At 40.5% G+C, this 25,996-nt stretch overlaps 2 protein-coding genes across 10 annotated transcripts in view; one reads left to right on the forward strand and one right to left on the reverse strand.

Annotated features, from left to right (window-relative positions):
• Positions 1 to 1,466: 1,466 nt before the first annotated feature.
• Positions 1,467 to 13,539, reverse strand: ZCRB1 (zinc finger CCHC-type and RNA binding motif containing 1). Of its 2 annotated transcripts, XM_007519753.3 has the most exons (8): positions 13,400 to 13,539; positions 12,550 to 12,635; positions 11,197 to 11,225; positions 7,698 to 7,809; positions 6,835 to 6,942; positions 5,195 to 5,307; positions 5,019 to 5,094; positions 1,467 to 2,085 (listed from the first exon to the last, which is right to left on the reverse strand). In XM_007519753.3, the coding sequence occupies exons 2-8, from the start codon at positions 12,631 to 12,633 to the stop codon at positions 1,954 to 1,956; spliced, it is 654 nt and encodes a 217-aa protein (XP_007519815.1). In that variant the 5' UTR covers positions 12,634 to 12,635; positions 13,400 to 13,539; the 3' UTR covers positions 1,467 to 1,953. The 2 variants fall into 2 exon arrangements, with proteins under 2 accessions (XP_007519815.1, XP_060047558.1); XM_060191575.1 differs by lacking the exon at positions 11,197 to 11,225.
• Positions 13,540 to 13,566: 27 nt separating this feature from the next.
• The window catches only part of PPHLN1 (periphilin 1), a 64,643-nt gene continuing 52,213 nt past the window's right edge, over positions 13,567 to 25,996 (forward strand). For 4 of the 8 annotated variants that reach the window (XM_060191567.1, XM_060191568.1, XM_060191571.1 and 1 more), the window contains exons 1-3: positions 13,615 to 13,696; positions 14,414 to 14,689; positions 23,290 to 23,381. In XM_060191567.1, the coding sequence (XP_060047550.1) occupies positions 14,593 to 14,689; positions 23,290 to 23,381 (189 nt within the window). In that variant the 5' untranslated portion in view covers positions 13,615 to 13,696; positions 14,414 to 14,592. Of the gene's footprint in view, positions 13,697 to 14,413; positions 14,690 to 23,289; positions 23,382 to 25,996 lie in introns of all 8 variants that reach the window. The other 4 variants (XM_060191570.1, XM_060191574.1, XM_060191569.1 and 1 more) reach the window with 2 other exon arrangements.

Consider the following 25,996-nt stretch of genomic DNA (forward strand, 5'->3'; position numbering starts at 1 on the left):
CAAATTACAACAGGTTATAGACTCCACCACAAATAGTCTTGAGTCACTACAGTGCCCCTTATGGGACCCTTGATTAGTCTTTTGTTAATGATTACCTTAGGACCCTTTATTTTTAATAAGATTACTGATTTTATAAAACGGCAGATTGACTCCTTGGCATCAAAACCTTTGCAAATACATTATCACAGACTTGATTTGGCTGACAGAGGCCTGGCTGATCCTGAGGGTGACAGACCTCCTTTTCGGATGGCATAAAACTCAGAATTATACATTGAGGCATCCAGCCTTGGCAGGGCAAGGACACCAGTAAGGGGTGTAAGGCAAAGCACTGCAGGGGGAGGACCTTATAGTCCGCCTCTGAGTCCCCCATGAAGCAAACCTGATTTGCATGGAGGTTGGTGTCAGCAACAAAAAACTTCTGCTTTGAAGTTGTCTGCACCCTGGAAACCGTGGCTCTCCCTTCCCTCCCCAAAAAGACACCTTAAGATGCGAGAAGATTGTTTTTACATTCACCCCGCGGGAGGAATCAGGTCAATACTTCCTCCCCTCTGGTTATGCCCACCAAACCTGCTGTTAAGGTATCTGCCCCTCACCCTCAATTTCTTGCCTCAGTTAAATTATAACGAAAGGAGGAGATGCCAGAAGCCATTTCTCTGCTTGACAGAAGCTAAGCCTTGAAACAACAGAAGCCCTCGAGGTAAGTTTCTAATTCCCGTAGGAAGGATGTTTGCCAGAAACTAAGTGACATACAATATAGTTATATTGACATACCATAGTTATAGTTTAACAGAAATAGTTGCAAGGGACCCTCCACCACGATCTCTGCCTCCCCCTTTCCCCTTTGCTCCCCCTTCCCCAAAGCCTTAAAATGCCTGTGAACACAATAAAATTTTGCAGCTTGATCAGAATCCTGTCTTGCTGTCATTCTTTCGTGTCTCTTGTCCCTGTCATTCCAGGTCCTGAGGTTCCTAGCCCCTGTTCACTGCCCCGCTGGCCGGAGCACAATTTCTCTGCCCTATCAAAATAAACAATTTTAAAATGAGTTAACTGTTAACTCTAGGAAAATATAATCACAGTCTACTATTAGAACTCCAAAGTTAACATTAACATACTTATAAAAAGGAGTAAATATGTGAACTTAACAAGGCATTTAAACATAATGGGAAGCTGGAAGACAGGGTGGAGTATAGGAGATTGAACAGCACACATTTATCATTCCATTAAGTGGAGGAAATACGTGTAAATAGCAATTTGTACACATAAAAGGAAACAGCTGTGAAGTTAGTTGCTTCTGGAGAATGGAACTTAGTACCCAAGGCAGGGCAGGTTGAGTTACTGTGACTTTCTTATATGCCTTTTAGAGATATTTTAATTTCTGTTTCATGGGTTTATATAGATTGGGAAAATTTATCTAGTTTATTTAGGTTGGGAAAAGCTAAAAGAAATAAGATGACAAAACATCCATATTTAAAAATAAAATTCTCTTGACATTTTTATTAACACTGAACAACAGTAAATCATCCAACTTTTCACAGTCTTTATGGACTTCTTTTTCCTAAAGATGAAAATTATTTTAAAAGTCCGCATGTAAACCATCAGATGTGAATAAACTAGTATAATGAACGTCTCAAACAAATCTATTTATTTTTCTTGGGATGACGATAGCATTACTCTGGTACTTTTTTTTTTTTTAATTCTAATGAACTATTTTCAAGAGTGATGCTTAATAACAAATCTTGTTTTTTCCATCCACTCTGCTAATGCAAGATGGAAACATGATACATGAAAAGTATTTTGCAGCTTCTATGGACTATTTTGTAGTAAAAAAAAAAAAACCAAACTATTTGGTACTGTTTGTATGCTCAATTTCTAAAAGTAGTCTTGAGTCCAAATAAATGTGGTGCTTCAAGATGAACATTTAAAAATGATATTTACATAATAAGAAGTATAAGTTTAGTCACTGAGTTCTTCTTCATCACTGAAATATGTGCTTTTCTTTATTCTTGGGCGTCTTGAATCATCTGATGTTGAAGGGCCCCCCAAACTGGGTTTCCACTTGTTTTGTTCTTCTTCAATTTTGGCTTGCTGTAATGCAGAGACAAACCAAACAGGACATCTATTTAATATTATTTATTTCTTTACTTCTTTGTTTCCAGGGTTATTGCTGGGGCTCGGTGCCTGTACTACAAATCCACTGCTCCTTGAGGCCATTTTTCCCATTTTGTTACTCTTGTTGTTGTCATTATTATTACTGTTATTGCTGTTGTTGTTGGCTAGGATGGAGAGAAAGCAGGAAGACAGAGGGGGAGAGAAAAACAGACACCTGCAGACCTGCTTCACCATCCGTGAAGCTACCCCCCTGCAGGTGGGGGGCTGGGGGCTTGAACCAGAATCCTTATGCGGGTCCTTGTGCTTCGTGCCATGTGTGCTTAACCCATTGCGATACCGCCCATAAAATAAAATAAAGACGGTGGTCTGGGAGGTGGCGCAGTGGATAAAGCATTGGATTCTCAACCATGAGGTCCCGAGTTCGATCCTCGGCAGCAGATGTATCAGCATGATGGCTGGTTCTTTCTCTCTTCCTATCTTTCTCATAAATAAATAAATTAATAAATAGATTCTAAAAAAATTAAAAAATAAAGATGTAAGTAGACCATTTATAGTGTAAAAATTTTAAGTTAAAATTGACAAAATTGAGACAATATATTCCTATTAATTTGTAAAATATTATTTATGATGCATCACTTCAAAACATGGCAAAAATGCAGCACAAGTGTCAGCATTCCTTCCCCACCCTTTTAGTCCAAGAATACAATTCTTTTTTACTCATTCTTTTTTTTTTTTTTTTAAGTTTTTGGCCAGAGTACTGCTCAACTCTGGCTTATGGTGGTGCAGGGAATTGAACCTGGGACTTTGGAGCCTCAGGCATGAAAGTCTGTTTGCATATCCATTATGCTATCTCCACCACACAATTGTTTTTTAACCAGAACACTGTTCAGCTTTGGTTTATGGAGGTATTATGGCTTGAACCTGGAACTTGGGAGAGTAAAGCATGAAAGTTTTAACATAACTATTATGCTTCTTCCCAGCCCATCATGCATAGTTCTATTCTATTACATCACTCAAAATTACCATGGGCACTATCTGCTCAGAAATAGGCATGTGAACTGAAATCTACTTGCTCTTCCAGATGGAGGTGGGGAATGTGATGTAACACACAGCATTAGTCATATAGAGGAAAACTGATGTATGCACTCATAATTTATCAACTACATTAAGATAGCTGCTCATATAAAGTCAGTAAATTATATGTCTTTAAGAGATAGTTCTTATACTTGTATTTGGGCTTCTAATGATTAAACACTGCATTTTGCTTTGAAGTAAAGTGTCTAGCAAAATAAAAAGAAGGATGTAAAAAAGATGGAGTAAATAAGTATAAAAAATGTACAAGTAGGGAGTCGGGCGGTGGCCCAGCAGGTTGAGCACAGGTGACGCAGAGCGTGGGGACCAGCGTGGGGATCCTGGTTTGAGCCCCTGGCTCCCCACCTGCAGGGAAGTTGCTTTGCAGGTGGTGAAACAGGTCTGCAGGTGTCTCTCTTTCTCTCCCCCTCTGTCTTGCCCTCCTCTCTCCATTTCTCTCTGTCCTATCCAACAATGACATTGGTAGCAACAACAACTACAACAATAAAAAAAAAGGGCAACAAAAGGGAAAATAAATAAATATTTTTAAAAATGTATAAATAAAATGTGAAAGATGTAAAAAAAAAAAAGGTGGATTGAACAAAAAAATGGTTAGCAGAGCACTGGTTAGCAGAGTACTGCTCAGCTCTGGCTTATGGTGGTGCTGCAGATTGAACCTGGGACCTTTGGTGGCTCAGGCATGAAAGTACTTTTTGGAGAAGCACTATGCCAGCTCTCCAGCTCCAGATTGACCCCTTCCCCCCCCTTTGTTTTTTCTCTCTAGGGTTATCATGGGGCTTGGTGCCGGCACTATGAATCTACTGCTCCTGGTGGCTTTTTTGTTCTTTAGAAATTTTTTTTTAATTGTATAGGACAGAGAGAAATTGTGTGTGCGTGTGGGGGAGATATGGAGGGAAAGAGAAAGATAGCCACCTACTGACCTGCTTCACCCCTTCTGAAGCAACCCCCGAATGTGGGGCACAGGGCTTGAACCGGGATCCTTGCACAGGTCCTTGCACTTAAGCAGGTGCACCAACCACCACCCAGCCCCTCAAACTGGCCCTTTTGATGTATCATTGCATTATATAGGTTTAGCCATGCATTGCTGGAAATGAGCACATGTATCACCATCGCACTGATTTATGCATGTTGGCCTTCCCATTCTCCTTCTGGTGAGGCAATACTATCCTGTAAGATTGTCCTCAAAATCTTCATTCTATATAGTTTATAGGCTTATGTTTATAGCCTGTCTCCTAAAGTTTAGGAGATGAAAGTAAATGATGGCAGTTGTGATGAGATGATCAATAAACAAGGAAAACACAGATGTTGGGGGGGGGGTCAGTGCACCAAGTTAAGTGCACATTATCACCATGCTTGTGCAAGGGCCTATGTTTGCGCCTCACCCCCCAACCTGCAGGGGAGATGGTTCACAAATGGTAAAGTAGGTTTGTAAGTGTCTTTCACTGCCTGTCTATTGCCACTTCTCTCTCAATTTCTCTTTCTGGTCAATTAAAAATAGAAAGAAAAAAGGGAAAAATGTCCACTGGAGTGGTAGATTCATAGTGTCCTAGAGTGAACCGTGGGGGCAAAAAGAAAAAAAGAAAACATGGCTGTTAACCTAAAGTAGTCATGACAATGCTACTGTTAGACAATATTTATTTATTTATCACAGAGGGAGAGATTATATGAGAGAGAGAGAGAGAACCAGGGCACCATTCTGGCACATGCACTGCTAGGGATTGAACTTGGACTTCATGATTGACAGTTTAATGCTTTATCCATTGTGCTACTCCTGAACCAAGGCATTATGCTTTAAAAAAAAACCAACTCTTTAATACCTGGAAAGCTATGGCCTGACTGAGACTGTCCAGAGCAGGATCTTCTCCTTCATCTTCACTTTCTTCTATTTCTTCACTACATTATTAAAAAAAAAAATCAGAATACATTCAACCAGCAATAAAAAGACAGCAACAACAAACATATTCAGGAAGAGTGTAAGAGTAGCTCTACATACATTTCTTCTTCTGGCTCAGGAACTTTCTTTTTTTTCTTTTTCTCTTTCTTCTTTGGAGGTTCACGTTCTCCAAGCATATTTTTAGGACAGGCATAACTTAAGTGTCCACTTTCCTTTTATTTTCCATCGGAAAGGAAAAGAAAAAAATGTTTTATTTGTTGTGCTCTTAATAGAAGCATGCCTAGCAACCTAAAGCTAAAAGCTTTTACAATTTAAGAAAGATTTGTAACTCCCAATATGCTACTTTTTAAAGTGAGAAAGTATTTTAGTAATATAACTAAAAGAAATTTTGTCTTCCAACATTTTATTTATTTATGTATGTATTTATGTATTTATTTATTATCAGAACAAACGCTAGAAGAAGAGTACTGCTCAGCTCTGGCTTAAGATGGTCTGGTGCTTGGGACTGAATTTGGGACTTTGGTGCTTCAGGCACAAATGTCTTTTGATAACTATTATGTTATCTCCCCAGTCCGATTTTAAACATTTCTCAGGATTCATAAAATAAAATAAAGATAGTGGTCTGGAAGGTGGAGCAGTGGATAAAGCATTGGATTCTCAACCATGAGGTCCCGAGTTCGATCCTCGGCAGCAGATGTACCAGCATGATGGCTGGTTCTTTCTCTCTTCCTATCTTTCTCATAAATAAATAAATTAATAAATAGATTCTAAAAAAATTAAAAAATAAAGATGTAAGTAGACCATTTATAGTGTAAAAATTTTAAGTTAATATTGATAAAATTGAGACAATATATTCCTATTAATTTGTAAAATATTGCTTAACCTTATGCTTTAAAAAGAATAAAATATTCTTCACTCTCATAATTAATTTTCTCCTTTCATATCTGGACTACCCAGTTATGGTAGCCAGTAGCTATATTTCTCTGTGGCTACTGAGAATCATTTTATAATGACATGCATAATAACGATAAAATACTGGATTTTGAAGACAGTATGATAAAAACACTGACAAATTTAAAATATAATATTCTACAGAGAATGAGTCATATGATGTTATATTATGATGCTGAAATGACAAAATATTAGAGCAGCAGTATATTAACAAAAAGTTATTGGTCACTGAAATCCTTCAAGACAATAATATAGTTATTCTAACACTACTTAATCTACTTTTACAGATTTAGAAAGTGGAGAAAACACCATTTTATATTACTCAGATTATCTTTACACACTGTATTTCATTGCAGTTGAAGTTACAGTTCCAAAAGTAAAACCTATTTTTGTCAATTGTCTTGACGTTCTGGAGAATACACTGACATGAAAAAGACTTTAAAGTAGGGAGTCGGGCGGTAGCACAGTGGGTTAAGTGCACAAGGCGCTAAGTGCAAGGACCAGCCTAAGGATTCTGGTTCGAGCCTCTAGCTTCCCACCTGCAGGGGAGTCACTTCACAGGCGATGAAGCAGGTCTGCAGGTGCCTATCTTTCTCTCCCCCTCTCTGTGTTCCCCTCTTCTCTCCATTTCTCTCTGTCCTATCCAAAACCAATGACATCAATAACAACAACAATAACTACAACAATAAAACAAGGGCAACAAAAGGAAATAAATAAATAAATATTAAAAAAAAGAAAAAGACTTTAAAGTAATAGGAACAACTTACAAGATTTTTAGGTATACTCACCCCACATTCATAACACTTAGACTTATCAAAGTAGTTCCGTCTTCGGATGAACTCAGCTGCTCTTCCATTGTCAATAGCAATGCTTGCTTTTATTACCCTACCAAATAACTAAACCAGAGAAGAATGTAAATTCAGAAGGTCATATTTCACTGAAACTCTTAAGTATTTCATCTTACTTCCTAAAACGTTCAGTTGATTTTAATTGTTAGATTATTTTAGCAATTGCCTCCTTAGGTGTGACAAATTCTATCTTGCAGAACAAAGTCTTTTAATTTATTTTTGGTAGCAGTAAGACTTTGTGTATGTCTCATTTCCCTACTCCCCGGCTGGCTTTTTGCAGTCTTTTAATATGGAGAGCTTCCCTGGGGCTGTGGTGGGACCTCTAGAGACAAATGATATCTGTGGCCCTATGCAATGAGCTATCTGCCAACCCTGCAGAATAAATATTAAACCTATTAAAATTTTTACTGGTGATTTAATAATGTATAATAAATATTTATTACCTAGATACTGCCAGTTATTTTTAAAAAATTTTTTTGCCAGTTATTTTTGAAACCAGTACAACTATAACCTGTCTTCAATAAGTTAAAGATCCTCATAAATCTACTGCTATCCACTAGGCTTGACTATTCATGACATTCTCATATTAAAAAAAAATTAATGAGAAAGAGATACAGAACAAGAGAGACCAGAACATTGTTCAGCTCTGGCTAGTGGTGGTGCTGGGGATCTACAGCTTGGGACTTTAGGGCCATAGGCATGAAAGTATTTTTTCATAGCCTTAATGCTGTCTCTCCTCAGACCTCTTCCCAAATTTTTGGCTTAGATGAGCACAAAGGCTTTGTTGGGAATGAATGACTTACCTGCTTATTGTTTATTGCTCTGGTACAGTTTTGTGCAGAGTCTTTATCCAAAAACAAAATAAATGCAACCCCTTTACTCCTCCTGGTATCTTTGTCTTTCATTATAGTAACCCTAAGAAGCATAAACATCTAGTTACAAATATCTAGACAACAGAAAAGAAAATAGATTAATACATACTTTGAAAAGCCAAATATTAAAAAAAGGCACCCCGTACATTTGATAAAGTTACCTCTTCAAAGATACAGAAATACAAGAAGTATCAGGACTGGCGCAAAGCACAAGGACCGGCATAAGGATCCCGGTTCGAACCCCGGCTCCCCACCTGCAGGGGAGTAGCTTCACAGGCGGTGAAGCAGGTCTGCAGGTGTCTATCTTTCTCTCCTCCTCTCTGTCTTCCCTTCCTCTCTCCATTTCTCTCTGTCCTAACCAACAAAATGACAACAACAATAATAACTACAACAATAAAACAACAAGGGCAACAAAAGGGAATGAATAAATAAATATTAAAAAAAAAGTATCAGGACTAGAAGCGACAAAGTGTGAACATGGCCATGACTAGGGGTATTTGATGACTCAAACATTAGCAAAAGATTCAGAGTGAAGTAAAGATTATAGAGATAATGCAGTCTTGAAGTGTAGGCTTAATTTATCTTCCTTACTAAATCTTTCACTTTAGCAGATAGTGTCCAACTCTCAACAATGAGGTCCTGCATTTGATCCCTGCCATGTATGTGCCAGAAAAGTACTCTGGTTCTCTCTCCTGTCACCCAGTAAATAGGGTTTAAAAAAACAAACCAGGGGGGGTCGGGCTGTAGTGCAGCAGGTTAAGCGCACATGGTGCAAAGCTCAAGGACAGTGTAAGGATCCCGAGCCCCCAGCTCCCCGCCTGCAGGGGAGTCGCTTCACAAGCGGTGAAGCAGGTCTACAAGTGTCTATCTCTCTCTCCCCATCTCTGTCTTCCCCTCCTTTCTCCATTTCTCTCTGTCCTATCTGGCAAGAACAATAACAATAACAATAACAACCACAACAATGATAAAAACAACAAGGGCAACAAAAAAAGAAAATAAATAAATAAAATCTTTAAAAAAATAAAAAAACCATAATTTATAACCAAGTATTTATTGGCTATAAGTAGTCTGACAGTATCTTGCTTTTACTTAATTTGATTTACTTCTCTTAATATAGCTGCTTGATTGAAGTACCTTTATCCTTTCTTAACTCTCAGCCCTGAGATATTATCATCCACTACCATTTTTGTACGTATGCATTCTTTCTATTAATTATATTTAATATTTCTTTTTAAAAAGTTTTACTTAGGGCGTTGGGTGGTAGTGCAGCGGGTTAAGTGCACGTGGCGCAAGGACCCACGTTCGAGCCCCCAGCTCCCTACCTGCAGGGGAGTCGCTTCACAAGTGAAGCAGGTCTGCAGGTGTCTGTCTTTCTCTCCCCCTCTGTCTTCCCCTCCTCTCTCCATTTCTCTCTGTCCTATCCAACAACGAGGACATCAATAACGACAACACAATAACAACAATAAAACAACAAGGGTAACAAAAGGAAAATAATAAATATTTTAAAAAGTTTTATTTATTTATATATATGTGTGAGAGAAAGAGATCAGAGCACTGCTTAGCTCTGGCTTATGGTGAGGATTGAACCTGGGAGCTCAGAGCCTTAGGCATGAAAGTTTTTGCATAACCATTATGCTGTATCTCCAGCCCTAAAATTAAACTTTATTTATTTTTTTTGTTTTGTATTTATACCAGAGCACTGCTCAGTTTTGGCTTATGGTGGGGTTGGTGATTGAACCTGGGACTTTGGAGCCTCAGGCAGGAGAATCAGTTTGCATAATCATTATGCTATCTACCCTAGCCCTAAATTAAACTTTCAATGAAGGCAGAAGAGAGTGTTTACATTCATCTGCTTGGTAATAATCTATTTACAGTAGACTTGATAACATACATTCTGATAATCAAAACACATTATTTACTTAGAGATGAACATGTTTTATGCTGGATAACAGAATTAATTCTTAGAGGTCTCAGTCCTGGTTTATGGTGGTGCCTGGGAGCTCAGAGCCTCAGGCATGAAAGCCAATTTTGCATACCAATTATGCTGTTTTCCTAACCACTAAATTTTTAATTCTTAGCAACATATAATGTTTAAAATATATCCTTCTATGGGATGATCTCACTCTCAGGCCGAAGTTGAAAAACAAGATTAGAAAAGAAAACACATGTCGAACCTGAAATGGAATTGGAGTATTACACCAAAGTAAAAGACTCTGGGGTGGGGAGAATACAGGTCCATGAAAGATGATGAATGACATAGTGGGGGTTGTATTGTTAAATGGGAATCTGGGGAATGTTATGCATGTACAAACTATTGTATTTACTGTTGAATGTAAAACATTAATTCCCCAATAAAGAAATAAATTATTTAAAAAAATATCCTTCTTTATTATCTTTATTTATTTATTGGACTAGAGATAGCTAGAAATCAAGAGGGAATGGGGATGACAGAGTGAGAAACAGAGAGACACCTGCAGCCCTGCTTCACTACTCATAGCTTTCCCCCTGCAGGTGGGGACCAGAGGCTTGAACTCAGGTCCTTGCACACTGTAACATGTGCACTCAACCAGGTGTGCCACCACCGAACCCCTTAAAATATATTTTATGTAAAGGAATACTGTGAAAATCAATAATGTGAAAGGATCTATTTTTATAGTTCAGGGAAAGGTATTTATGATATATCAAATAAAAAATTACAAAATTGAATTTTAGAACAGTATTTTATAATTCTTTCATAGATTTATGTACATAGGAGATTGAAATATATTAAAAATTAACAGTAGCATTTTAATTTCTTTTATATGAGATAGTTTCATATGAGAGAAAAAGGGAAAATCCAGAAGCTACTCTAGTATACATGGTGCTGGGGATTAAACTCAAGCCTCAGGCATCTAAGACCTATGCTGAGCTATTTCCCTGGCTCCTTAATTTTGTGTTATCAGATATGTATTGTTTAAAAAATGAGAATAAATCTTCTATTAAAAAATAATGGATGACATTATGTGATAGCTCGTGGTAGAAAGTGTGTCTCTTTTGAAAACCACAGAACTGCTTAGCTTAGGCTATTGGTGGTGACAGGAATCAAACTGAATATAGACCTGGAGCCTCAGACAAAAGTCTTCTGTACAACTACAATACTGTCTCCCAAGCGTCGCATGCCTGTCTTACAGATTTCATAATGCTCTGGGCTTGGGTTCCAGAACCACATGGGCAGAACCTCACATGCACAGGATATGAGGGGACTCTATAGACGGTGGAGTGGTTCTTTGATGTCTCTCCACCCTTCTTGCCACCACTGCAGAATAAAATAATCAGACCAGGGAAGCTGCTGTATTGTGCTTGTGTAAGACACTTGGTTTATTTCCTGCCCCTGCATTAAAAAAAAAAAGTATATTTAAATGAAATTTCAAAATTTGATATGAATACTTACTTTACAACTTGGCCATACTTGGAAAATATCTGAAACAAGAGATCAGATAGTAATTCAAAGTCATAAAACATTAAATATTCAGGGTGTGTATTTTGTTACATTTATGAAAACTGTTAGCCTTTAGTCTACAAGGAAGACTGTAGAGATCTTTTTAGTTGATTTAACATTGGCATACATTATTATCTGACAACAATTCGCAACACTATAACATGAGAGGTGCTAGCACTGGAGGAAACGCTGGTGCAATGGTATCTCTTTTCTTTCCTGTCTCTATCGGATTGAAAAAATGGCCCAGCGCAGTAAAATTGTGCCTGTCTTAGTAAGGCGCCAGCTCTGTCTCCTGCCACTACAAAGAAAAGATGCAGAGGAAATCTACAGCAATTAGAACTGAGTCGGCTGTAACAAAAATAGGACATAATATTATATAATTATATACTATAATTACACTATACTGATTAAAGCTAACTCACAGTTATAACAAAATGCTTGCTTTGAAAAATACAACAAAGATGAGACTATTTAATATGGAAAGTGTAGCAAAGTAGTGAAAGAACATATTATTATTTTTTTACTCAATGGCCATTATTTTGCTTTTAGGAACTTGGAAGAAATTGTCCTCTGAGTTTCAAATGTTTTCACTCTGAGCTATTTTTTTAAAAAGTATATTTATTTGATATAGACTGGCAGAAATTGAGAGGGGAGGGTCAGATAGGGAGAGAAAAAGAGACACCTGAATCACTGCTTCACCATTTGTGAAACTTCTAAAAGGGGACTGGAGGCTTGAACCCTGGTTCTTGCATATGGTAGTATGTATATACTATCAGATGCACCATCAACCAGCCCCTTGCTTTTTTTTTTTTTTTTTTAAGGATTTGTTTTCTCCTGTAAATATTTTCCCCAAAACCTCTACTCCACCACTAGTTTCAAAAGTCAAGTAAACAAGGAGGAAAACATCAGTCTATCACGAATCACTGCTTTTCATTATGGTACTGTATCTTCTTTGTTTATAAAGCTATGGTTGTGTGTGTGGTGGGGAGAGATAGCTTATTGGTTATGCAAAAGACTCTCATGCCTGTGGTTCTGAGGTTCAATCCCCTGCACTACCATAAACCAGAGATTAGTAGTGCTCTGGTTAAAAAAAAAAAAAAGTTATTCATTATTAGGGCACTGCAGATTCTCTCTGGCAACCACAAGTGTCTATTTTTTTCCTCCCACTTACTCATATTTTCAGTTGGTATTTTTGCTGTTGGGCTTAAGTGTATTATAAGGTACTTATTAAAGATTGTGCCAAGAACTGTTTGCTTAAGTTACACCTGTATCCCAAATAGGTTATTCAGTAGATCACTTACTTACCCGGAATAAATCATTATTGGTCAGAGAAAAGGGCAAGTTGGATACATACACGGTGCTTTTACTTGGGGCCAACCCGCCGCTCATTTCTAAAAAGGAAGACAAACCCATTAACAATTTAAAGTAGCTATTCTTCATTCCAAGTTAAAACGAGTGTAGGCAATCACTGATTTAGTTATGGCAGCGTTATACACCTGCCTTACTTCTGAGCAACAGGTAAATGACTCCAGGTGGTTGAATTAACAGTTTTTTCTCCAGACAGTAGTAAAGTGTTTCCCTGTCCCATCAAACAAGATTTCCACACTAATCCTTTCTTTCTTTTTATTATTTTTTTTAGTCTTATTTTACTTTTTTTCTTTTGATGACGTGTGAGGGATGGGGGGGGGAGCAAAGACGTGTACAGCAGAGCTCTGTTGATGAAGCTTCCCCCTTGCAGGTTGGGATCAGGGAGGGACCTTTTAGTAAATGCTAAGGTAACTCGTATCTCATCTGAGGCAATGAGAGAAAGCTGCCCGGGGCTCCCAGGTTCAATGCCCTGCACCACTAGTTAAGTCAGGGCCGAGCAGGACCCTATTTAAAAACAACATCACCGAAGACCTTCCCACCTGAAGGCCGAGAGACACCTGCTAGAGCAAAGGACTTAAATGTCTGTGGCCCAAGAGGTGTCAGAGCAGCCAGAGAGCTAAGATTCAATTCCCAGAGATGAGCAGTCAGCCCCCGCCCCCCAAACGAAAGCATCTTTGATAAACAGAATCTCACTGGAAAGCTAGCCATTCTGCAAGAAGGCGACTCAGAAGGGTCAGATCTAAAGGTGGCCAGACAAGGCGAAAGGCCCAGGGGAGGCGTCCTTTACCTGCGGGTGAAGTGGGCAGACTTTCCTAAATGCACTGGAACTGAACGCACTAAATCGTGGCTCAAAATCCCTAGTCCTCGCCCCCCCACTACCAAGCTCACATCCCGGGGCCGCTAGGGGTAGAGGATGCTGCGCTGAGAAGCTAGGAAGGTCCGCAGCCCCTCCCGGCACTCTGAGACACGGCCGGGAGGCGGGCGCGCTTGGTGACGTCTTCCGTGAGCGCCGGAAGTGACCCGCCGGGAGTGCGGCAACTAGAGCACCGCCACTTTGACGGCGTCTCCCAGCGGCCCGGAGTCGGTGAGCGCGTTTTTCTTTTCGGAGACGGGCACCGGGATCTGGCCGGGCGCACTGGCGGGCGGCATCCCACCCCGGGTGGCGGGGTGAGGGATCGAGCGGGTGGGCGGTTTCCGTGGCGGTCTGTGGAGGCTTCCCGCCGCTTGGGATCGTGCATCCACTCTGCCTCCCGGGGCGGCGCTGGAGGGCTGGCGGGGAGAAGAGGGGAGACGCGGCGGAGTTTGGAATCGAGGGCGTGTGAGGGTCTGGAAATCGAGGTTCGCTTCTCCATAGAGCCGTAATAGCGAAGGAAGGACTGAACTAAGTCCTCTCCACCCTCGCGAGAGCCATTGGGAAGTCGGTCGGCTTTATTGAATGTTCGATGTACCCAGTTAGCTATTAGGCACGTTGAGAGAGAAAAAAAAAATTAGTATAGAAAACAGACTCTTCCCACCACCCACTCACCTACCTCTCCCCACCACCCACCGCCGGCTTTCTCAGCGTCGTTGAGACGTGGATTCACTCAAGGACTGAAGCTGAGTGTTGGTACGGACACGTGCTGAACCTCTCCGCCACTTTTTTTTTCCACCTTATAAATCTGTGATGGACACACTCTGCTTATTATTATTGTTAATATTATTTTCCCCCTTGAAGAGGCTGTAAACAGCCCCCCCCCCCCCGTCCCTACAGAATTCTCAGCAAAGAATGCAAGGTAGTTTATACTTCACTTCTACCCACCAGCCCACCACACAGACCAGGCCTCTAACCTCTCCCTGGGAGCCTGCGTGCCAGCAGCCTGGAACCCAGAGCCTCTCGCGGAGCCTGCACAGCCCATCCCGCCTGAAGCCGAGGTCTGCTAGAGACACGCAAGTGCAACCCCGCCCGCCCGGGGCGCCATGGACTTTTGAGAGAGGCCCCGAATGCCCCCCGCGGCCGCCTGGGCACCGCTGGGACTCATTTCTCTGGGCAAAACTGCCATGCTTCACATCCCCGTTATCCTTGGTTACCGCCCAAGATGTAAGCCTGTTTGGTCTTCTACCACCGTGCACCCCGCCCTCTCCCTTGCTGCTCTGTGCTTCCTCTCTCTCGGTTGAGGAGATCATATCGCTTCTTCTCCTTTCCTGACACCCTGAACACCACAGCTGTGGCTCTCGGCAGGGTCTAGCCCTCCCCTCTTAAAACGGATCACTCTCCTCAGGGGAATTCCTTTTTAAGTCCTGACCTGAGCTAACCACCTGTTCTTTTTCTCTCCTTAACACTTGATTGACTCTTCTTTTCTTTGGCACCTGCATTCACAGCTGGGCGATGGCTTCAGCCATACGGAGCTGGTCTTCTCCTCTTCCTCCTCAGAATACATTGTGTTGCTTCAGAGCCTTTGCAAACATTCTTCTCTCTGTGTGCCCTTGATGGTTTGGTATCCCTGACTCCTCTCTTGCCTCTTTCTGATTAGCACAATCCCTAAATCTGCTAACCTTTTAGTTAAGCGGACACTTTTCTCTGAGGGATGTTTTAAGATTTTTATTCTTCATTTTAGTGCCCTCCCCACTGAGCTATTTTGGCACATGTTTAATTCTTTTTTCCCCCCTTTTGTTGCCCTTGTTGTAGCCTTGTTGTGGTTAGTATTGTTGCTGTTGATGTCATTCGTTGTTGGATAGGACAGAGAGAAACGGAGAGAAGAGGGGAAGACAGAGAGGGAGAGAGAAAGATAGACACCTGCAGACCTGCTTCACTGCTCGTGAAGCGACTCCCCGGCAGGTGGGGAGCCAGGGGCTCGAGCTCGAACCCGGATCCTTACGTCCATACTTGCTCTTTGTGCCTCGTGTGCTTAACCCGCTGCGCTACCACCGGAACCTCCAGATTTAATTCTTAATTGACGCCTCACCACAACATTATGTAGGATTCAGATGTGCATTACCAAGTTTGGGGTGGGGGGCCAGTGTATTTAACTTCATGGGCCAGGGGTGAGGAACATGCATCCGTGCCCTGTAGAAGGTCTGGGAATTCATTTGGTCTGACCCTGCCAAGGCAACTGCAGCTTTTTTTTTTTTTTTTTTCCCATAGCAACATTAAGTGCTATTTTTTAAGTTGATAATTTTGTATGACCTGCAAGTGATGTTATAGGTTATCCACATGGCTCTTGATAGAAAACAGGCTCCCCAGCTCTGCTATAGACAGAGCTAAGTATCCTTGCCATGGTCTGACTGACCTCCTAGAGCTTACCATATGGAGTGTGACCACTTGTCTCATTGCCTTTCCTGCTAAGCTAGGCGGTGAAGGTGGTGGTGGGAGTGGAGGACGACGAGGAGAAGCTGGCTACTATTTGTCCTGCTTATTTTTGTAACTGCCATGCCTTAATGGCAATCAGGAATCTCCTGAATGATTGCAGTTGCTGGAGGTACAGTCTGAGAAGTCAGTTGATATGCCAGGCTTCTGATTTTAAAGTTAAAATGTAGGGACTTTGCCATAGGAGTCAGATATTTGTTAGCAAGCAACAGCTGATTGCAGCTTTGTGCGAATTTATTATCTCAGTGTTGCTACAGCATTCATTTTAAGTTTTACTTACTCATTTATTTCCTTTTCATTTTTAACTGAACACCATTCAGTTCTGGTTTATGGTGGTGCCAGGGACTGAATTTGACACCTCAGAGTCTCTGGAAGGAAACTGAAAATGTTTTTACATAACCAGTATGCTACCTTTGTAGTATTTAAGCATTCTTCCTCTCCCTCCTATTTTGTAAGTTGGAAATGCAGTCTTCTAAAGTGGTCATCTCAGTTTTCACAAGTTTATCAGTCAATGTGTATTGTTAAGAAAAGAATGGGCATAAGCAGAAGTTATAACTAGCTTGCCAGTCACCAGTTTGGAGCATGTTGTAACTATTGTAGTGTTCAGAAGTGAGCTCTGGAGAGAAAACTAGATTTTGAGCTGGGCCTGGATGAGTGATTGGAAGTTGAGAGAGACCAGTAAATAAATAGCTCACTACCTTGTGGCACAGTAAGAAGGTAGGGATTCAGGAGCCTTTTGGTTTGGTGAGGTGGTAGAAGGGGGCAAGTGGTGACGGTAGGGAACTTCCCATTTGTTACAGTTAACAAATTTGGATTTTTTTAGTTTTTCTTTTTGATAGGGCAGAAAATTCGAGGGGGGGGGATAGCGTACAAGACACACACACACGTGCTTGTGCTACTTGCTTCAGGGCTTGTGAAGCTTGCCCCCTGCAGGTGGGGAGTGGGGGCTCGATTCCCAGGTACAGGCACATGGAAACATACTTAAACCAGGTGTGCCACCCCCCCATTCCCCCCCCCCCGTGTTGCCCCTGTTGTTTATCGTTGTTATTGTTATTGCTGTTGTTATTGTTATATAAGATAGAAATTGAGAGAAGAGAGGAAGACAGGGGAGATAAAGCTAGATATCTGCAGACCTGCTTCACCACTTGTGAAGCGACGCCCCTGCAGGTGGGGAGCTGGGGCCTCGAACCCGAATCCTTATGCCGGTCCTTGGGCTTTGCGCCACCTGCGCTTAACCTGCTGTGCTACCGCCTGCCCCCCCCCTTTTTTTGGTATCAGAAGCTTTGGATATGGTAGTAGTATTCTGAAGATGTAGTAATTATCTTATTATTTGTTATTTGCCTCCAGGCTTATCATTATTGTTGTTAGTAGTATTGTTGTTATTGTTGTTGGATAGGACAGAGGAGAGGAAGACGGGGAGAGAAAGATAAGACACCTGTAGACCTACTTAACCGCCTGTGAAGGGACCCCCCCCTGCAGGTGGGGAGCCTGGGCCTCCAACCTGGATCCTTAGGCCGGTCCCTGTGCTTCACGCCATGTACGCTTAACCCACTGCACCACCGCCCGTGGGCACCCTTAAGTATCTTATTTTTATACTGCATTTATAATACTACTGCTTTTGGCCAACTTTTATTCCAGCTGTTGGCAGACCTGGAGCCTGAACTAGAGCCTCTTTAAAAAAATTTATATATTTCATGAGGTACATAGAAAGAGGCCAGAGTGGCATTCTGGTGTGTGCAGTGCAGGGGATCAAACAGAGGGCCTCATGTTTGCAAGCCCATAGTGCTACACGGTGCCACACTCGGGCCACAGCCTTACGCTCTATTGCCTGAGCTCTCTTGCTCCCCTGAGTGCCAATTATTATTATTTTTATTTTTATGCCAGAAGAAGGCTCAGCTCTGGTTTATAGTGGTGTGGTGACTTGAACCTGGGACTTTGATGCCTCAGGCATGAAAGTCTTTTGCAGAACCACTATGCTATCTCCCCCCACCCCTATTTATTTTTAAAGATTTATATTTCATGAGGTAGAGAGGCCAGAGCAACACTCAGGCCTATGTGATGGAACTTGAGCTCTTGTACTTGCAAGTCCAGACTTTTATAGTTGTACTACTTCCTAGGCATATCCTTTTATACATACATACATGAATACATATGAGAGAGAAGGGTGGGGAGAAAGAGAACATACACCAGAGCATCATCCTGGCACATGTGATGTTGGGAATCAAACTTAGGACCTCATGCTTGAGAATCTTAACACTTTATTCACCACCACCTCCTGGGCTGCCAGAATAACCTTGAAAAGGGTGAAATGGAGGGCCAAAGATTAGAAGGAGGCTGACCAGTTAAAGGCTTTAACCTCAGTCCACATATGAAGTATGGCCCTAGAGGTAGTGCAGTGGATTAAGCACTAGACCCTCAAACCATTAATTCTCTCTCTTCCTCCTCCTCCTCACTCTCATAAGTAAGTCTTTAAAAAAATTTAGATCTGTAAATGTTAGACATTGGCAAACTGTTTTTTTTTTGGTATGGCTTTAGTAACTCTTATTATTCACATAGACAGTCATGAATCTCCTATTTATTTCTTTAAAATGTCTTATTTCAATGAGAGAGGTACAGAGGGATAGATAGAATGAGACCAGGGCAGTGCTCAGCTCTGGTTTATGGTGGCACTGGGGATTGAATTAGGGACATAAGACCTTCAGATGTGAAAGTCTTTTTGCAGAGCAATTATGCAAAAAGCCTAGAACCCACTAATTATTTGATACACATACTCAACATATAAATGTAGTATTGTTAAGCACTGAAATGTCTAAATACTATGAAACTTTACCAGTGCTGGTTCATTATGCAAAGTTACTCCACCCCACCCCCTCTGTCCTATAACTCATTTTGAGTACTGTCAGGTTTGTGGCATGCTGGTATTCTTTAACTAAGGTAATACTGGTTTCCATGACTGTTTTAGGGCTACAATTTCACCTCTCAAAAATTACATGTTATCACACCCAACATGAGATATCCAGGCCTCTTCTTCATAACCCACTGGGTGCCCTCCACCTTTACACCTCCCTCCCTTCCTTTAGTAATTTCAGTTCTGCATCAGGATCTCAGGATTTCTTTTTTAATCTTGCCTGTTCCCTTTCTGTCCTCATGTTTCCCTATATGAGTGAAATCATCTGCGTTTGTACTGCTTTCTGAACTGGCTTGCTCAGTATGAAACCTCTGATTCAATCCAAGTTGTAAGATGAGGTAAGATCTCATCTTTTGGGAGTTGGGTGTAGCGCAGCGGGTTAAGCGCATGTGGCACGAAGCACAAGGACTGGCTTAAGGATCCTGGTTTGAGCCCCCGGCTCCCCACCTACAGGGGAGTCATTTCACAGGCGGTGAAGCAGGTCTGCAGGTGTCTCTCTTTCTCTCCTCTTCTCTGTCTTCCCCTCCTCTCTCCATTTCTCTCTGTCCTATCTAACCACAACAACATCAATAACAACAACAATAACTACCACACAATAAAAAAACAAGGTCAACAAAGGGGAAAATAAATAAATAAAAAAAAATTAAAAAAAAATCTCATCTTTTACATATATATATATTTTTCCTCCTCCAGGGTTATTGCTGGGCTCGGTGCCTGCACCATGAATCCACCGCTCCTGGAGGCCATTTTTTTTCCCCCTTTTGTTGCCCTTGTTGTAGCTTCGTTGTGGTTATTATTATTGCCCTTGTTGACGCAATTCGTTGTTGGATAGGACAGAGAGAAATGGAGAGAGGAGGGGAAGACAGAGAGGAGGAGAGAAAGATAGACACCTGCAGACCTGCTTCACCGCCTGTGAAGCGACTCCCCTGCAGGTGGGGAGCCGGGGGCTCGAACCGGGATCCTTATGCCGGTCCCTGCGCTTTGTGCCACGTGCGCTTAACCCACTGCGCCACCGCCCGACCCCCTACATATTTTTTTTTTTAAAGCTGAGTAGAATGGAATGGCATTTCCCCCCATCTTAAATGCCTTCATTGAGCTAGTTTTCTCTTTCTAAAAATTTATTTGCTTTACTGTGCCATTTAATGCCTTCTCTGTCCGTGTTCATTTCCTTAATGTGGTATGATGGGAAGGGCTTGGCCTTTAAAATCACTGAATGTTGGGAGTCGGGCGATGGTGCAGCGGGTTAAGCGCACGTGGCGCAAATCGCCAGGACCTGCGTAAAGATCCCAGTTCGAGCCCCCGGCTCCCCACCTGCAGGGGAGTCGCTTCACAAGCGGTGAAGCAGGTGTCTGTCTTTCTCTCCTCCTCTCTGTTTTCCCCTCCTCTCTCCATTTCTCTCTGTCCTATCCAACAACAACGACATTAATAACCACAACAATGTTAAACAACAAGGGCAACAAAAAGGAAAATAAATAAATAAATAAACTTAATTTATAAAAAAAAAAATAAAATAAAATGACTGAATGTGACATTGGGGTTTGGGCTTTTCAGAGCTTCATGTCTTACTTAAGAGTGGGAGAGGCAATATATACTTAAGGGGGTGAAATGAAAGCTTATTGAGTACATACATAGACTTATTTCCCACTCTTTAAAATTTTTTAAAAAATTTTTTTAATATTTATTTTATTTATTTATTCCCTTTTGTTGCCCTTGTTGTTTTATTGTTGTAGTTATTATTGTTGTTGTCGTTGTTGGATAGGACAGAGAGAAATGGAGAGAGGAGGGGAAGACAGAGAGGAGGAGAGAAAGATAGACACCTGCAGACCTGCTTCACCGCCTGTGAAGCGACTCCCCTGTAGGTGGGGAGCCGGGGTTCGAACCGGGATCCTTATGCCGGTCCTTGTGCTTTGCGCCACCTGCGCTTAACCCGCTGCACTACAGCCCGATTCCCTATTTCCCACTCTTGAACTGAGAATATTCTGTTCTGTTCAGTTATATCTTTGTCACAACCATTCTGTCTTCCCTAATGCCTTGTGCTTTCTTGGATTCTGGAATACTTAACTGCTATTTTGCACCTCCCCCCACCCCATCCCCACATTCCAGTCTCGCCTTCTTGTGGTAATACTGAGCTATAGGATTTTTCTTGTCACAGTGTACATTTCTACATTTCCCAAGATCTTCATCCACATTTAAGCAACCTCTCTAAACTGAAACTTTTAAAATAGGTCTTAAAAAAAAAAAACTAGTCATTTAGCAGTGGTTTAAAAATGAAGAGATTTTTGTGAGTCGGGTGGTAGCGCAGCAGGTTAAGTCCACCAGGCGCAAGCGCAAGGACCAGCATAAGGATTCCAGTTCGAGCCCCTGGCTCCCCACCTGCGGGGGAGTCGCTTCACAGGCTGTGAAGCAGGTCTGCAGGTGTCTGTCTTTCTCTCCCCGTCTTCCCCTTCTCTCTCCATTTCTCTGTCTTATCCAACAACAACAACAATAATAAGTACAACAATAAAAAAACAAGGACAACAAAAAAGAATAAATAAAAATTTTTTTTTAAAAAATGAAGAGACTTTTTTTTCAGGGAGTCAGGTGGTAGTGCACTGGGTTAAGCGTATGTAGTGTAAAGTGTAGGGACTGGCACAAGGATCCCAGTTCAAGCCCCAGGCCCCCTACCTGCAGGAGGGTTGCTTCACAAGTGGTGAAGCAGGTCTGTAGGTGTCTGTTTTTCTCCCTCCTTTTGTCTCCTTCTCTCTAAATTTCTCTCTGCCCTATCCAACAACAGCAGCAGCAGCAACAACAACAATAGAAAAAAGATAGCTTGGGGAATGTTATGCATGTACAAACTATTGTATTTACTGTTGAATGTAAAGCATTAATTCCCCAATAAAGAAATTATTAAAAAAAAAAAAAAAAAGATAGCTGCCAGGAGCAGTGGATTCATGGTACAGGCACCAAGCCCCAGTGATAACCTTGGAGGCAGAAAAAGAAGAAAGAAGCCTTCCGAATATAGACAACCTCTGAGATTATTTAACCTGTTTTATACAGAGACTGTCATGAGTCTGTGGCTCCAAAGTCCCAGATTCAACCCTTTACACCACCATAAGCCAGAGCTGAACACTGCTCTGGTAAAACAAGCAAACAAATAACAACAAAAGTCACATACCAGAACAACAACAATAAACAAACTTTGCAGATACCTGGAGAAATGGATTCTACTTAGGGAACTGCTAGTGCAAAAAGGCCTGTCATTTTTCTATGGTATAAGGTCAGATGTGGTGAGCAGCAACTCACCACTCATGAAGCTTCTCCCCTGCAGGTGGGACCAGGGGCTTGAACCTGAGTTCTTGCACGTGGTAATATTTGTGCTTAACCAGTTGTACCATTCTGCCCTTTTTTGAAGTTAAATGTTTGAGTAGCTGAATGGAGTGACTAAGAGAGACTTCATTATAGAATTAACTATTCTGTGATGGCATATTAAACATCCTCTATTGACTGTTGTACAAGAAGATCAGATTTTATAATCTGGTGTCACTTGTGTGCAAGCTTCTATGTCTTATAATTTCCACCCTGAATAAGGTGAGACTGGAATGTGGGGATGGGGTGGGGAGAGGTGCAAAATAGCAGTTAAGTATTCTTGGGTCTGTATTCTCCCCTCCCACCCACCCCAGAGTCTTTTACTTTGGTGGAATACGCCAATTCCAGTTCAGGTTCTAATTGTGTTTTCTTTTCTGATCTTGTTTTTCAACTTCTGCCTGAGAGTGAGATCATTCCATATTCATCCTTCTGTTTCTGACTTATTTCACTTAACATGAATTTTTCAAGGTCCATCCAAGATCGGCTGAAAACGGTGAAGTCACCATTTTTTACAGCTGAGTAGTGTTCCGTTGTATACATATATACCACAGCTTGCTCAGCCACTCATCTATTGTTGGACACCTGGGTTGCTTCCAGGTTTTGTCTATTACAAATTGTGCTGTCAAGAACATATGTATACACAGATCTTTTTGGATCTGGTGATTTTCATTACTTTTTCTCGTTGAGAGTGAAGTGAGACAACTGTTACTCCATAGCCACACCTCCACTAGGAAGTTTCCACTAGGAAATATGAATAACTTTGCTGTTCAGCCTATTACACTATTCATTAAAATGAGTATTTCCCCACTTTCTCTATTAGAATAAAGAATATTTGTGGCATTATGGTTCTTCCTCCCATATTGATGGGGACAATAACCTTAGGAATAGAAGGGAGGTGGGGCTGCATTATATATGTGATTAAAGAATTATTATTATTATTATTATTATTTTTACTTTTGGTAACTTTATTTTCCCTTAAGGAACTTTGGAAATGATGTGAGTGATAAAGTAAGCATTTACTCCTACATTTCCTTTTTATAAAACCATAATCCTCAATCTCAATTACTTTTTTACTTTTTAGTGACCTGTAGAAGAGATGAAATGTGGCCTGAGGGACGCTATGACTATGAGAGACTTCCAAGAGATCGTGCACCTCCTCGAAGTCACCCCAGTGTAAGTTCTTACTTGTACAACAGTCCAAAACTTGGTGTCCAAGTGAATTCACTATGCCCAAAGACAGGCTTCTCAACAAAATCTTCAGTTGTCAAGAATTTACAAGTCTGGTACTGAAATGTAGATACAATAAGTTTGTCTTATAATAGTTTGGCAATAAAAGACAACATGTTACTTATGTAGAATGGTGTATTTTAAATTTAAAATGTACGTTTTCATTGAATTCAGTTTGGACAGAAGGTTTTAGGCTTGATAAAGGTCAGGATGTCTGCTAGTAAAGTAGTATTTGAGCACCTACTCCTATTATTGGCTACCATCAATTTTTCTGAATTGTTACACATGTTTACAAATGGATATATGAAATTCTAGAATTGGAATAGCAAAGGGGCAGTAGGCAGCTTTAGGTGTGCTGTCTTCAGATCTCTTTATGAAACTGAGAATTTGAGAATTTTGAGCCACATTTCAGGGGGCTTTCTGTCTTATTATTTGTATACCTAGCACTATATCTGATACCAAACACATAATAGGAGGTCAGTATTTATTGAGTGTCCTCTTTAAAATCCAAGATCCTAGAGATAATGTGAGGAAATAAGTCATGCATCAGGCTTACTATGCTTTTGTATGGGCCCATCCTAACCACCACTTAGACTTGTAATGGTATATGGTATATTACAGCTTCATTATACTCCATTAAGGGCTCACCTGCATGTTTCTGTGTCAGTTGTTACTTTTACTGATACACAGTCATCTTTATATCATCTACAAAGTTGACATTAATTAAACATTGGTTCAAATTAATCTAGCATTTAAGATGGAAAAACTGAAGAATCCTAACATATTTTAGAATGGCCAGATTCACTTGCTTACTATATTTCCATGTTAACTTACAGGCTGTCTTTTAGCCACAATTTCAATTTAACACATTTTTTCAACTTGATAAAATTGTCTTACATATAGTTTACCTAGAAGAATAAACAAGCATTTGTACTGGAAGGTGATTGTGATAGGAAAATAGTGTCATTAATTATTAACTTGTACCATTGTCTATAGTTACTTTGCTGGTAAGGTAATGTGTTTTGTTTTTAACTTTACTAGAAGGGTAAAAATATATAAAAGGGTAAATATATAAAAGTAGGCAAAAGAATATAGTGAAAACCACTATCAGTCATCTATGTCTTCACCACTGCCTTCTTTCCTGGATTATTTTGAAGTAAATTCAAGATGAAACATTTCAGATGCCAGTATTTCAATATGTGATACTAAAAGGAAGTGGCAGGTATTTATATCCTAAAATGTTACTCTATTAGAAGGGGTGTAAAATATGTTTGAATAGCGCTTGAAAATATAAGGGCTACTGTTTGTTTTTAAAATTTTAATGTACTCAGTTAATGAGTATATCTATACATTTTGGGAATTTGACATAAATGTATATCACTGAATCTAACCATCTAACCATTATACTTGATGTTTTGACTTAAATGAAAATGTATCATGTGACAGGTAGTTACATGAAATTGAAATTTATATCAAACTAAAAAATTACTGCTTTACAGCAAAATACATTTATACCATTTCAGATTTCAAGTGTATTTAACTTAACATTTAGTTTGTGTCTTAATCTGATAATATTTTTGTGAGCATAAATAAGCTGAATAATTCCCTTTTCAGAAGCTGAGTACCTATTCATTGGGTTGTTTTACCTCTAATCTGATGACAAATAGAATGACATAGTTCTTTTCCGTTTCCCTTTCTCCTTTTCTCTTTAAAAATATTTTGTTCTGGGAGTCTGGCAGTAGCACAAGTTAAGTGCATATGGCACGAAGTGCAAGGATTGGTGTAAGGATCGCGGTTCAAGCCCCTGGCTCCCCACCTGGAGGGGAGTCGCTTCATAAGTGGTGAAGCAGTATTGCAAGTCTCTATCTTTCTCTTCCCCTCCTCTCTCCATTTCTCTCTGTCCTAACAACGACAACATCAGTAACAACAACAATAATTACAACAATAAAAACAAGGGCAACAAAAGGGGAAAATAAATATTTAGAAAGTTGTTTTTCATTTTAATTAGATACATGGCAAAATACACACACCCACACCCACAGAGAGAGAGAGAGAGAGAGAGAGAGAGAGAAGATAGAGCACTACTCAGCTCTGGTTTGTGGTGCAAAGGATTGAATTTTAGAATTTTGGACCCTTAGGCATGAATGTCTTTTTGCATAACCACTGTGGTTGCTACCCTGGCAAACATTGTACATTTCATAAAAGATTAACTTTCAAGAAAGTATTGATGTTTTTGTATATTAAGTTTTTTGCTTTCTACATCCTGCCAATATAGATAAATGACTAAATAAAATGCTCTAAACTTTTTTTTTAAGGAGATGGTGAGACAGCGTATGGTGTTAGAGCATCAAGTTGATGTCTAAGACCTCAGAGGCTGCCTGTTTATTCCCCAGCACCTTTTTCTGTCCCTCTCCCTCTCCCTCTCTTCTTCTCTCCCTCTCTCTCTCCATTCTCTATATACATTAAAGAATCTTTAATGAACTTTATGAGCTTTTCGTTTGTTCTGCATGATCAGACTGTATTAATCCTTTGGAGGAGAAAATCCAAGATTCTGCACATAT

This window comes from Erinaceus europaeus, chromosome 5 (genome assembly GCF_950295315.1).
Source record: "Erinaceus europaeus chromosome 5, mEriEur2.1, whole genome shotgun sequence".
NCBI classification, from domain to species: domain Eukaryota; kingdom Metazoa; phylum Chordata; class Mammalia; order Eulipotyphla; family Erinaceidae; genus Erinaceus; species Erinaceus europaeus.

What these genes read in the sequence shown, in the direction of transcription:
- ZCRB1 (XM_007519753.3), bottom strand. Translation starts at nt 12,633, where the DNA reads ATGAGCGGCGGGTTGGCCCCAAGTAAAAGCACCGTGTATGTATCCAAC. An exon ending in CCAATAATGATTTATTCCGG is followed by an intron (nt 11,226 to 12,549) that starts GTAAGTAAGTGA and finishes CTCTTGTTTCAG; the next exon opens with ATATTTTCCAAGTATGGCCA. An exon ending in AAGTATGGCCAAGTTGTAAA is followed by an intron (nt 7,810 to 11,196) that starts GTAAGTATTCAT and finishes TATGCTTCTTAG; the next exon opens with GGTTACTATAATGAAAGACA.